The 14,605-nt window shown below is 42.0% G+C and overlaps 1 protein-coding gene across 2 annotated transcripts in view; it reads left to right on the top strand.

Moving 5' to 3' along the window:
• DCC (DCC netrin 1 receptor) overlaps window positions 1–14,605 on the top strand; it is a 980,705-nt gene that overhangs the window by 799,128 nt on the left and 166,972 nt on the right. For both annotated transcript variants that reach the window (XM_073619854.1, XM_073619846.1), the window contains exons 13-14: window positions 2,470–2,611; window positions 6,495–6,605. In XM_073619854.1, coding sequence (XP_073475955.1) covers window positions 2,470–2,611; window positions 6,495–6,605 — 253 coding nt within the window. The remainder of the gene's footprint in view (window positions 1–2,469; window positions 2,612–6,494; window positions 6,606–14,605) is intronic.

Below are 14,605 nucleotides of genomic sequence, written 5' to 3' on the forward strand. Positions count from 1 at the left end.
TGTGGTGTCACTACATGCACGGCTAATTGCTAATATTTGTTACATCGTTAATTGCATGTCTAATTATTAATATTCATTGATTATTTATTCTTGTCACTAGATGTTTAGTTTTTTGGCACATGTTTATTCATTTACACCACATGATATATGAATTGTCACTATTTTTTATTTATTTATTCACTATTTATTATTCATGTAATTTTATACATATTTATACATTTGGTTAAGGGTTGGAATATCAATTGGTTTCATACACATTTTTAACCTGTATTGGTTGGATCTTTTAGGCTTATTATCAGCGCCCCCTGTATTCTATTTTTTATTTATTTGATGTTATATACTAATACACTAATATACACTAATTGGGTGGCAGCTTACTATTATTCCTTTCACTAGTTTTTTGCAGCAAACATATTATACTTACCTTCTCTGTGTAATGGTTTTGCACAGAGCAGCCCCAATTCTCTTCTTTTTGGGTCCCCCACCGGTGGTCCTGACTCCTCTCCCCTTCCGAGTACCCCCAATAGCAAGCCTCTTGCTATAAGGGCACTCGAGCGGGCTTGTTTCCAAGCTGCACTCTGTGTGTCCATTCACACACGGAGCATGGCTCGGCTCGGCCCCGCTCCTGCTCTCTCTTCATTGGCCCACTGGCTGTGATTAACAGAATCAGTAGCCAATGGCTCCTGCTGCTGTGTAAGCCAATGAGGAGAGAGGGACCCAGGTAAGCGGCTGCCTTCATGCATATCGCTGGATCAAGATGGGGCTCAGGTAGTTATAAGGGGGGTTGGGGGGAGGTGCATCCAGAAGGTTTTTCACCTTAACGCATAGAATGCAATAAGGTAAAAAAAAAACTTGAGCCTTTAGAACCACTTTAACATCATTTTCAAATCATGGGGAACCTCTGCTAAAAAAAAAAAAACAATTCATTGGAGGCCAGTGGGGAAAACTCCTTCTATTGGTGATCACTGGGAAAAAGTTCCCATTGCAGTGGTAGTTAGAATGCCACCTTTACGGACAGCTAAAAAGGTCTTTGGCATAAAGAAGTCGTCTTTTTCAAATGGCATTGGCCTGGAGCAATGCAGGCACCACCATATGGGGTGTCAATAAACCACAGCTGAAGGATCACCATGCTTTTGGCCACTTTACCAGCCCTGCCTCTCTGGAAGGCTTACCACAAGATTTTGGAATGTATCTGTGGAAATTTGTACTAGTTCAGCCAAAAGAACATTTGTGAGGTCAGGAACTGGTGTTTAATTAGAAAACCTGGCTTAAAATGGTTGTTTTAGTTCATAACAAAGGTGTTCAGTAGGGACAAGTGCAAGCCACTCAAGCTCTCCCACACCACTTATTAAAGCGGAGTTCCACCCTATTTTTTCACTTTGGCCCCAGGCATTGCTTACTGCTATGCCATCAATGTTTGGGATTTTTTTTTTCTGTTCCAAAATGTAATCACCTTTAGGCTTCTTGAAGTGCTGCACATCTGTATTAGCTTTTTTGTGGCGAGGTATGTCTCATCCTCCCGCCCGTTGGCTCCAAGAGTCAACGGGCATCCTCCATGCCGCACCGAGTGCACTTCGCTTTCTTCACACTGCTGAGCACGAGATTGGGTAGCCCACTGCTGGGTAGCCTGCTGCACTGTATCCCAAAAGAAAGTCCGACCGGTCTTCAGATGCCCACACTGATGATGGATTCTTACAGGATCGAGAGGAGACATCAAGTCTCATTAGATTTAAAAGGAACACACGTTTCAAATATGCAGCTTATGCCAATTTGCATGGCATAAGCTGCAACAATCACAGGGGTGCTTTTTAAAAAAAAAGAATGACTAGAGCCGCTTTAAACCATGTCTTTATGGAGCTGTCTTTGGGCACAGTCATCATTCAACAAAGACGGATCTTCTCCAAACTGTTGCCACAAGTTTAGAAGTGCAGAATTGTCCATGTCTTTGCATGCGGTGGCATTAACAGGATCTTTCACTGGGAACACCTGAATTCAATAATTTGAAGGCTGGACCACCTACTTTTGGTCAGAGTTGTAGGTGTAATCACCAGTTATGCACAAACCTTTGGCCGTATAGTATATAGGTTTCGGATATATTGCCCTTTTAGGCCTGGTTCACACCTATGCAGGTTGCAGTATGCATATTCAAGGTGCATTTTGCGTTTTTCAATACACGTTTTTGATCCATTGAAATCTATGGAGCCAAAAGCAGAAAAAAGTCCCTGGCCTTTTCCATAAAATGCACAGATGTGGACGGGACCCATAGGAAACCATGTTAAATGGACTGTAGTGTGTTTCTGCAAAACTGAAAATGCAATAAAAAATGCATAGGTGTGAACCAGGCTTTATAAAGGTTTTCTTGTATTGTATTCTATAAGCAGATTGTAGCGTTTTAAAACCTCTTGGTCAAGTGCAGAACAATTTAACACAGAGAGCTGATGATTTTTTTTTCCTTTCTTTTTATTTCAGAGCATAAAAGTAAGCTGGCTACCACCCCCCTCAGGAACTCAGAATGGATTTATTACCGGGTACAAAATCCGCCACAGAAAAACCACCCGACGGGGGGAGTTGGAGACAATAGAGCCCAATAACCTATGGTACTTGTTCACAGGTAAGTTCTCCCTTCCAGGTCCACCTCCTTGTGTAACCAACACTGTAATCTTATTAATATTGTCTTGACCATGCCAATGAATATAGACATAATCCAGCGCCTACTTTTCCTGTGTGTAGTAGGTGAAAAAAAAACAAAAACTTTTGAATATGAAATTTACATGTCCCTTCCCCTATCAGACAACTCAGTGATTAAAGTGGAACTTTACTCTCGCAATCAAAGTTGATTATTTTTAATCCTTTTTATTTTTAATCATCCTTTTTTTTTTTAATCCTAGCATTAGTAAATAGATAGAAAACTATATCTGATGTACTTGTTTTAAACTTTTTTTTTTTTTTTTTTTACATTTCCTTAGTTACTTCCTGGTTTCCGGCTTAGGCAAATGATGTCATACATCAGGAGGGGGGGAGGAGGGGGTTTTTCAGCTAAGCACACCCTCCTGCCTGCATGCCTGAGCTAAGGGCAGGTGGATTTCATAACGTAAATGCTACATGAATCATCTGCCCTTACTCAAGATGGCCGCTGCCAGAAATGCTAGAAGGGTGTTTTTCAAAGTGATTTCTCAGCTAAATAAAGCATGGCGACATGGATGGATGGGGGAGTTTGAAGTGAATGTTAAAAATAAATTAAAAAACGTTTTTTGGTTTAAGCGACCAAGGCCTTGAGTGGGTATAGACCTAGTCATATGCAAATAATGACTTTTGGATATTAGGTATTTGCATTGATGTTTGGGGGCTGGGGTGGAATAAAGGGGCATGTGGTTACTATTATTTTTCGGAAGTGTTTTATAGGTGTGCTTTAAAACCAAAATAGTTTTTTGAAAAAAAGTAAATCTTCATTTATACGGTGCTAAAATACTTACCCCTACCTCAATTCAAACATATAGATAAATAAAATAAATACATAGTTAATCTGGTTGAAAAAAATATATACTATAAGTCCATCCAGTTCCAAATATTTTTTTTGGTTTGTGACTTGATTGCATCTAAAAATGTTTGATGTATATATTTGTATTTATTTATCAGTAGGTAATTTCTGCACTGTATAAAATTAGCATCTGTATTATATTTGAAATAATTATAATCTCTTTCTACTGAATAACATTGGCAGCAAGTCCCATATTTACCGGCCATCAAAGACAGGGACGGCCAGGCAGCTGGGATTTTCATCAAGGGGTCCTGAACAGCAACACCCATACTTCTCTTCTTGTATATTTATTAAAGTCCATTCATTCAAAAATTAATGAAAAACGGTAACATGCCAATAGCTGCAGATCAGACCGTAGCCAATACACATTTTTTAAGCGCCGTGTCTGCTCCGCGAGCCTCACATTATGAAGATAGGAGTTATAAAACTAACATGTCCAATTTAGAAAATATAGCAGATAGAAATCTTATACAGGCAGCCTTCATCCTTCTTCATAGACACAGGACGTCTCAGTGAGCTGTAATATCATTCACGTTATGAGGAGCATTATCTCATGTAATATCACCAGCCACTGAAGCAAACAAAATTACTGTGGCATCACTGAGCAAGTGTGCTGTACGTAATCTTGTGTGAAAGTAAGTATCATCGGGAAATAATGGACTGCATCAAGTAATATGGCTACCGTAAGAGCCGTAATCAAAATAGTTAACTTAATAGACAGACTCGCTGACAAGGGATAGATAGATAGATAGATAGATAGATAGATAGATAGATAGATAGATAGATAGATAGATAGATAGATAGATAGATAGATAGACCCTAAAATTAGGAAAGCTGGTACATTTAAATCAAACATAATTTCTGCACTATAGTCATGTTGTCTTCGGGGTGGATTTCTCAGATGAGACCACACTGCTTGGAAAGTCATCCCTTCCATGAAGGAAAGTTCTGTGTAACCCTCAGTGATCCCTGTCCTCTGGACTCCCGTATACACAGATAACATTTAACATTGGACGAGCTGGGAAAATTGGACCTCGTTCCTCTATGTAGCCCTCTCCCTACTGGAGGTCAGATATCTCTAAGGATTGATCTACACATTAAGCTTCTATGATTGGAATGTTGCAGCCAATCTGTTGGCCACTTATAGACTAATCTTAGAGGGCCAGGGATGAAGGGAAGATGGAGCTAATTGAGCCAATTGAAAAACGAGATGCATTAATAACACAAGGAAGCTCCCCTCTCTTCCAAGAAGCCGACCTTATGAATCTTCGAAGAAATACAGTAATAGAAGATTATCACCTCCTTTCCTGCTCCTCACATGCTGTAGTGCATAAATTGGACAAGAGGAGAGTGTCATTACCTGGGAGTCAGTTCACCTTCTAGAAAATGAGGACAGATGCTGCTTTATGACCTCAAATCGTGACAGCTCTTTTTGTAAAGCCAGAACAGCTAAGCAATGAAAAGCTCATGCGTGACCGCCATACATTTTGTGTATTAATGTTATTAAAAAATTACCTTTGTGTGATTTTCTGAAAAAGATGAGTTGTTATCCTTGTATCCCTTGTGGTAACAGGCTGGCACTGTAATTGGCCTATTCTCTATGCAGGGAGTCCAAGGTTAATGTAGAACTCCCAAATTTTTTCTTCTCTATTTTTTGATGCATTGGGTACACCTGTACTAACTGTTGCTCCAACACTCATGAGAAAGCAGTCTTTCCATTTTTTGCACATTCCTTCGCATTCAGTTTGTGTCCGCAGTAACACGGTGGACAGGGACGAACCTATAAAGGCAGTAAGGGTTACCTCTGATCCATCACGTTTCAGTCTGGAAAAACCGAAAAGGATGCAGTCACATTTGCAAAGTGGGTGGAACAGTGACTTAGTGGTTAGCACAATGGAGTCCGTAGCTTAACTCTTGGCCATAATGCTACCTGAATGGAGATTATGTGTTCTCCTTGTGTTTTTCTGTGGGTTTCTGCCTGATTTTCTTCCACATATACTGTATGATGAAGCCACATGATCAGGGGCTTGGAAAATAATTGACTTAATTGTAAACAGGCTTTTCTTCCACACCCTAAAGACAGGCTTGTTGGTTAATTGGCTCCCATCTATATTGGCTCTAGTATGTATGTGCAATATTGACTATGCAATGTGCTATGACATTCTACATACCAGTCCCAGGCTGAGCAATTGGAACAGTTGAAGAAAGACCTGGTGACCTTCTCTTTGCCAAGAGAATTCTATAGAGTAGGCTGTCAATCACATCAGACATGGTTCCAAGAGAGCTGGCCCAAGATTTTGGTATGACTGGCCGAATATATACATACATTACATACATTTGCAAACTATCCAGAACTCAAAAAAAAAAATGTTGGGCTTCTGATATTATTTTGTTTGAGTGAAATATTCTGCTTTTCTCAAGCTGTTGTCTAAGCTAAGTGCGTATTTTTCCCGGATAATGAGACGTCTGCCACAGCAGAGTAATTTCGCTTGTACTAATGGCTAAATATCCTGCATTATCTTTACAGGGAAGAGCCTTGTAACTAAACCTGCAAGTACTTTTTATTAATGATACTATTTTTTTGGTAAATTATTTGAAATTTTGCTGCTTCATTTAAGTGTTTTAATACATAATAACTCACTACAGAAAATGAGTGCATTAGCTAGATTATATGTTTGGAAGTAAATGTTGTTATATATGGTTGTATCTATCTATCTATCTATCTATCTATCTATCTATCTATCTATCTATCTATCTATCTATCTATCTATCTATCTATCTATCTATCTATCTATCTATCTATCTATCTGTCTGTCTGTCTGTCTGTCTGTCTGTCTGTCTATCTCTCTATCTATCTCATTATTTATCTTTTTTCCAATCTAAAGTTCAGTTTAGGCTAATTGATATTGATTCACTTTAAATTAATCAGTTGCATATTTGGCATTTTGTATTATAGGTCTTGAAAAGGGAAGTCAGTACAGTTTTCAAGTCTCTGCAATGACAGTTAATGGAACTGGACCTTCATCTGATTGGTATACAACAGAAACACCCGAAAATGATCTTGACGGTAAATAAAAGCCTATAAATGTTTCTCTGCAGGACGATTTAGAGACCAATAGAGGGGCTCACATTTCCACCAGCATTATAAATTATTAAAACACGACAAACAATGAGTACATGTTGTAGTGTTGTAGTATTTAAAGGCGTATTTACTTCAAGTGTGATAACCCAATTACAACCAATCCCAATGTATCTTTCACTCATCTGACTACTACACTCATCTGTTTGACTACTTTGTGTTGATGCACTTTTTTATAATCATTCCTCTTGTTTGTTTTTAACCTCTCAACAATACTATACATTTCTGAATGATCACTAACGGCTTAGAATCACAGCTCTATTTTCCATACCAGCGGCTAATTTGCGTAACGGAATTGACAATACTTTAAGGAAGAGAGATCACTTAAAGTGAATCTTCACCCTCCTCTCTTAACTGCCATCACCCCTTGTTACACATTTGGATATTCAACATTTGTTGGGGGGGGTTATTAGCTTTTCTGTGGGACCCGCACTTCCCGCTTTTTTGCCTAAGCAATAATGATGTCACCTCCTCCCCCACCCAAACCCTCTTGAGATACCAACATCACACATATGAGGCTTCGGGTCAATCTCCACCGCACTGTGCGTGGGCTGGGCTATCTGTACTGCTCATGCACCTTGGCACATCATCAGGGGCCAGGTATAACAACTAGGAAGTGACATCAGGCCTCCTGATGATGTCAGATGAAAAGATGCTTTCGCGGGACCCATAGGGCTGAGACATAGCCGTGGCTTATACCATACAATGCTGAATTGGCTGTGCAAGTGAGTGTGTTTTTGTGAACAACCCAGTGGACAAGGTAAGTGGGGGGGAGTAAAGTTCCTCCTTAAAAGCTGAAATTCATCAGACATGGAAGGTATGCTAATAATTATAACATTATGTGAAAATGTCAACGACTCAGATCAGTTTATACCTAGCAAAGGTAAAGTACTCATAGGCAGGGCAGTTCACTGAACAACAAAAGAGAAAAGATTTCCCAAAACACCAGTTATTCAGCACAAAAACAAGGCCTGAACTGTTACAACAGCTAGCATTAAAGAGGAACTGAATTTTGGAAGCTCTGATTAAAGAAAGGCAGACAAAGGGCAAAGGGCTAGTCTCCAGTATTTCCTGAGTTCTACCTGCTGACAATCTTTTCCCCATTACCAATCAGCTTCCAGGTTTTATTGCCAAAGTTTAATTGAACAAACTGAATTTAGAAACTGGTTAGCTACCATCCACAGCTTCACCAGATTCTGAATGCTCCAGTTTTAGTAAATTTCCCCCACAATGCCTTGTTTTGCACTATGTGCCTGGGTGGAGGTGGCCATCTTGGTAGTGGCAGTGCTTTGCTTTCAAATGTTAGTGCTTCCAGCAAGAAGAACATCATCAAACCTCACTCTAAATCTACTGAGATTAACAGGCAGCAGTGCCTTAGATTTTACAAAGCAGATACAGTATACAACTAGGAGGCTGTATGAACAGGAGTTCCTAGGCATATTACTGTGATGTGCACTGCTATTTCTCGAGAGGAATTCAAGAAAAAAGGGTAATTTTTTTTCAGGGTACTGTTTAGGCATAATTAGCCCTCCTTTATACTGGCACTACTGTGTTTAGCTTTTCGAAATGCAGGAGAAATTCTTTGGCAAGTATAATGCTTTATGCTTTATGCTTCCCAGATCACTTTTTTTTGCCTTAAAGCAGGTATAGCCACATTTTGGCACGTTTACATGCATTTAGCCACCTTTTGAGTTTCTAATCAGATCATGAATGCACAGAATTCTATCTCCCATTGCAAAATGCCAGTGTTACAGTGCCAGTGTAAATAAGGCCTAAATATTTCTAGAGGTCTCCTTTAAAAGCAAATCTTCACTTTTTGAGTTCAGGTCCACATCAAAAACATTTGAAATGACACACAAAGCCATATTGCCACAACAAGGCCTCTCTATAAAGTGTAGGCTTTTTTTTTTTTTATTAGCGCAAGAGCTGTCCCCAGGGATGGATGCCATCCAAGGCGGTCATTTTTTCTGCTCTCCTCTGGGCGGCAAGGGTGGCTGCCTATGGAGGTAGCACTGCCGGTGTGTGTGCCAGTAAGGGACACAGTGGCCCGGGCAGGGAGCTCAGTAATAGTTTGGTTTTATCAGGCTCAGCGTTACTGAGCTGCACTGAGGATGCAGTGTCCAGTATGAACACTCTGGCCTCAGTGCCGCTCCCACTTCATGAGTGCCCTCTGAGGTAGACTACTTGAATGGCCTCAGGCGTGGTGTGGCCATGCCCAGAGCTCCCATCGTGGGGCATTTATAGTAATTAATAAATTGAGGTAAGCCTTTGAGGTAGCCCTTTGCACCAGTAAGTCATCTTCAGGTGACATGGCTGTACCCAGTACCAGTCATTATTATAACACTTTCCAACCAGAGACCAGAATCATCTCTGCCACTGGTGATATCCAGTAATTAGAACAGGTTTGGTGGTCCTGTCTCTTTTTATTTTTATTATACACTTGGATAACAACGTGAAACCTGCTATACTAAAGGATGAGGCTTGCCCTTACCATAGGCTTGACCTCTTGTGGATTAGACTAAGTGCTTTGGGGACTTGCACGACCATAACAATTTCAATTTTTCCCCAAGCTATGGAATTTACAATACATTTTTGCAAAACATCATGAAGCAGCTGGCTACAAATCTAGGATTGATTTGAGAAAGCACAGCAACAAATTAAAAAGTACACTACAGTAAAAATAATACATTCTCGCCGCTGCAAATATCCTGGGTAAGCAGTGCAGTCTATCAATTTACTGACATAATTGATAGATAGATTGTGACAGAATTGATATCTATGTCTGCAATGCAATAACAGGTGAAGAATACCAAAAATACATTATTTGCCTCCTATTTTCCGGGAGGAATCGGGAACAGGCTTAAACATGAAAAACACAATAAACAAGCTTGAGACTTTCGCTCCCTACCGTTCGCAATATTAAGCCATGCTTCAAGTACTTTTGCATGGAAGTTTCAATTTTACTGATGCCACGAATCCGAAGGGAGTCACACACACCTATTAGATGTTGAGACTCTTCGACGTGTCAGCCAAATATACATAGCGCTGCCAGACAGATTGTTAACGGCGGTTACATTACAGCTTTCCGATCGCATGTTTTTCCCCTCTCCCTCACTGTACGTGTGATAGAACTCGGCTTTGACGAGACAAACACCACATCTTGGAGCTAGTCAGAATCCCTGCGGATAGCCCTTTTAATTAGTGTGTTTTGTTAAAATGACTTGAAGGCCCCAAAATGCTCAAGAGTGTCGACTCCCTGCAAGGCTCCCATGTGTTTGTTGACATCTGGGATGTTATCAAATATTTATTTTCTGCCTGGAGATTCCTGTGCCACCAATGCACTCCAAGCATTATTGCCCTTAAAGGGTTTCTTTTCATTTGGCTAAATGATGACGCACAGGGTTCCCAAGATGAATACTTTTACGGGAACAAATAGCTCCAGCTGTGCTTAAAGTGAACATGTCGTCCTTTTTTAAGAAAAAATCCTGCCTGGGTGCACTCAGCAACCACCAACTTGTCTAATAGGGGATCCTCGGGTGCCATTTAGGATATATTTATTTGACGAGGCATGGTGGGGGCATTAGAAGGCCACAGGGAGTTAGATAATCTGGCCTATTAAAGCAGTATTAATCTCTTATGCCGCGTACACACAACCGGACCGGTTTTGCCGTCGGAATAAGGTTTCTCCGATGGAACTCAGACGGAATTCCATTCAAGCGGTCTTGCCTACACACGGTCAACCCAAAGTCTGACCAAAGTCCGACCGTACAGAACGCGGTGACGTACAACACTTACGACGGAACTAGAAAAAGGAAGTTCAATAGCCAGTAGCCAATAGCTTCCTTCTTGTACTTGCTTCAGAGCATGCGTCGTTTTTGCTCTGTCGGAACAGCATACAGACGCTCGGTTTTCCCGATAGGAATTGGTTCTGTTGGAAATATTTAGAACGGGGGTCTCAAACTCAAATTGCCAGAGGGCCACATGACAAGTTTTCATATCCCATGAGGGCCGCATGCAAACTTTCAAAACTTCAAAAAACAATAAACTATACCAGCAATAATATACTATACCCAGCAATGATGTCAGCAAACACATTATTAACCCAGCACTGGTGTCAGCAAACGCATTGTTAACCCCAGCAGTGATGTTAGCAGACGAATTATTAACCCAGCAATGATGTCAGCAAACACATTATAAACCCCCAACACTGATGTCAGCAAACGCATTATTATCCCAGCACTGATGTCAGCTAAAGCATTATTAACCCCCAACACTGGTATCAGCAAACGCATTATTAACCCAGCACTGATGTCAGCAAATGCATTATTAACCCCCAGCACTGGTGTCAGCAAACGCATTATTAACTCCCAGCATTGATGTCAGCAAACGCATTATTAACCCCCAACACTGATGTCAGCAAACACATTATTAACCCCCAACACTGATGTCAGCAAACGCATTATTAATCCCCAACACTGATGTCAGCAAACGCATTATTGATCTCCAGCACTGATGTCAGCAAACGCATTATTAATCCCCAGCACTGATGTCAGCAAACGCATTATTGATCTCCAGCACTGATGTCAGCAAACGCATTATTGATCTCCAGCACTGATGTCAGCAAACGCATTATTAATTCCCAGCACTGATGTCAGCAAACGCATTATTAACCCCCAACACTGATGTCAGCAAACGCATTATTAATCTCCAGCACTGATGTCAGCAAACACATTATTAATCTCCAGCACTGATGTCAGCAAACACATTATTAACCCAGCAATGATGTCAGCAAACGCATTATTAATCCCCAGCACTGATGTCAGCAAACCCATTATTAATCTCCAGCACTGATGTCAGCAAATGCATTATTAACCCCCAACACTGATGTCAGCAAATGCATTATTAACCCCCAACACTGATGTCAGCAAACGCATTATTATCCCAGCACTGATGTCAGCTAAAGCATTATTAACCCCCAACACTGGTATCAGCAAACGCATTATTAACCCAGCACTGATGTCAGCAAATGCATTATTAACCCCCAGCACTGGTGTCAGCAAACGCATTATTAACCCCCAACACTGGTGTCAGCAAACGCATTATTAACTCCCAGCATTGATGTCAGCAAACGCATTATTAACCCCCAACACTGATGTCAGCAAACACATTATTAACCCCCAACACTGATGTCAGCAAACGCATTATTAATCCCCAGCACTGATGTCAGCAAACGCATTATTGATCTCCAGCACTGATGTCAGCAAACGCATTATTAATCCCCAGCACTGATGTCAGCAAACGCATTATTAATTCCCAGCACTGATGTCAGCAAACGCATTATTAACCCCCAACACTGATGTCAGCAAACGCATTATTAATCTCCAGCACTGATGTCAGCAAACACATTATTAACCCAGCAATGATGTCAGCAAACGCATTATTAATCCCCAGCACTGATGTCAGCAAACCCATTATTAATCTCCAGCACTGATGTCAGCAAATGCATTATTAACCCCCAACACTGATGTCAGCAAATGCATTATTAACCCCCAACACTGATGTCAGCAAACGCATTATTATCCTAGCACTGATGTCAGCTAAAGCATTATTAACCCCCAACACTGGTATCAGCAAACGCATTATTAACCCAGCACTGATGTCAGCAAATGCATTATTAACCCCCAACACTGGTGTCAGCAAACGCATTATTAACTCCCAGCATTGATGTCAGCAAACGCATTATTAACCCCCAACACTGATGTCAGCAAACACATTATTAACCCCCAACACTGATGTCAGCAAACGCATTATTAATCCCCAGCACTGATGTCAGCAAACGCATTATTGATCTCCAGCACTGATGTCAGCAAACGCATTATTAATCCCCAGCACTGATGTCAGCAAACGCATTATTAATTCCCAGCACTGATGTCAGCAAACGCATTATTAATCTCCAGCACTGATGTCAGCAAACACATTATTAACCCAGCAATGATGTCAGCAAACGCATTATTAATCTCCAGCACTGATGTCAGCAAATGCATTATTAACCCCCAACACTGATGTCAGCAAATGCATTATTAACCCCCAACACTGATGTCAGCAAATGCATTATTAACCCCCAACACTGATGTCAGCAAATGCATTATTAACCCCCAGCACTGGTGTCAGCAAATGCATTATTAACCCCCAACACTGATGTCAGCGGACACATTATTAACCCCCAACTATGGTGTCAGCAAACGCATTATTAACCCCCAGCATTAACCCCCACACTGCACAAATCCCCCCACACTCCATAAAATACCCCCCACACTGCACACATTTCTACCCCAGTCACCCCACTAAGGACTTTGCCTCAGTGTGATCGCTCACTCACCTCTCCTGGCAGTCAGGATCATCCGCCTTCCGAGTCCTCTCCTCTTGGCTTCCACACATGCCTAGTAACAGGGGACCCAGAGAACACAATCTCCCGCCCTGAGGTCAGTGCCTAGGTGGGCGGGGCGATGGGCGGATCCTTCCTCCGCTCTGTTCTCTCTCTGGGCTGCAGCAGCGTGCAGTGGAGAGGACAGAGCAGATGGAGACGTAAAGCTCTTCGGCGCCTCCCCCTTTGCGGTGCAGTGCAAAAAGACGTCCTGGATCGGCCCTGCCTGAGGGCCATTTTTAACCGGTCCGCGGGCCCGAAAATGGGCCGCGGGGCGGTACTTTGAGACCACTGATTTAGAACATGTTCCATTTCTAGGTCCGTCAGAATTTTCGAAAAAAGAAGTCCGATGAGGCCTACACACAATCGGAATAGACGATTAAAAGTTTCCTTAGGACTTTTTCTGTTGGACATTCCGCTCGTGTGTACGCGGCTTTAGTGCTAGTTTCAGTTTTCCCTTTAGGTCCACCCATAGAAGTAAAGTTGTATGTAAACATTTAATTTTCAATGTTTCCAAAAGCTCATCGCTCAGCCCCTTTTAGCAGCACTCCCCCAAATTTTTGGTTGGGGAATGCACATTGATCACATCACAGACGGCTCAGGAAGGTATAGTAGCCACTGTCAATCAAAGTCTGGATGAGGCGCTGATGAGTGGCTTGGAATGCAGAGGCACAATAGCCAAAGTTAATCAAAGCCTGGATGAGGGGCAGGGGAGTGGCTTAGTATGCAGGGAGGCACGGTAGCCGACATCAATCAAAGCCTGAAGGAGGTGCAGGGGAGTGGCATGGAATCCAGAGAAGCAAGGTAGCTGTCATCAAGAAAGGCTTGGAGGAAGGGCAGGGGGGTATCTTGAAATGCAGGGAGGCACAGTAGCCATTGTCAATCAAAGCATGGAATAGGTGCAAGGGAGTGGCTTGGAATACAGGGAGGCACAGTAGCCATTGTCAATCATAGCCTTAAGGAGGTACAGGGGAGTAGAATAGAATGCAGGGAAGCGGGGTAGATGCCATCAATACAGGCCTGGAGGAAGGACAGGGGAGTAGCTTGGAATGCAGGGAGGCATGGTATTCAATGTCAATCAAAGTCTGAAGGAGGTGCAGGGGAGTAGCTGTGAATGCAGGAAAGTAGAATAGCTGTCATCAATCAAAACCTGGAGGAGGGCAGACGAGCTGGAAAGCAGAAATTGGGAGCTGCCTGCTTGCACTAGATCCATCTAGGAACTTGCATAAAGAAAAGGCATAGGTGTGGCTTGCAATGCAGGGAGGCACTATAGCCACTGTCCAACAAGGTTTGGAGGAGAGGCAGGGTGTGGCTTGGAATGCAGGGATGCACAGTTGCTGCTGTCAATCAAAGCTTGCAGGAGGGTCAGGGGAGTTGTTCGGTATACAGGGAGACACTGTAGATGCTATCAACCAAAGCCTGGAGGAGGTGCGGGGGAGTGGCTTTGAATGTCGTCGTGTTCTATAGCATTATAAGTACCCTTCACTGGAAATACCGGACCTTT

The sequence above is a fragment of the Aquarana catesbeiana genome, linkage group LG01 (assembly GCF_042186555.1).
Source record: "Aquarana catesbeiana isolate 2022-GZ linkage group LG01, ASM4218655v1, whole genome shotgun sequence".
In the NCBI taxonomy this organism is placed as follows: Eukaryota; Metazoa; Chordata; class Amphibia; order Anura; family Ranidae; genus Aquarana; species Aquarana catesbeiana.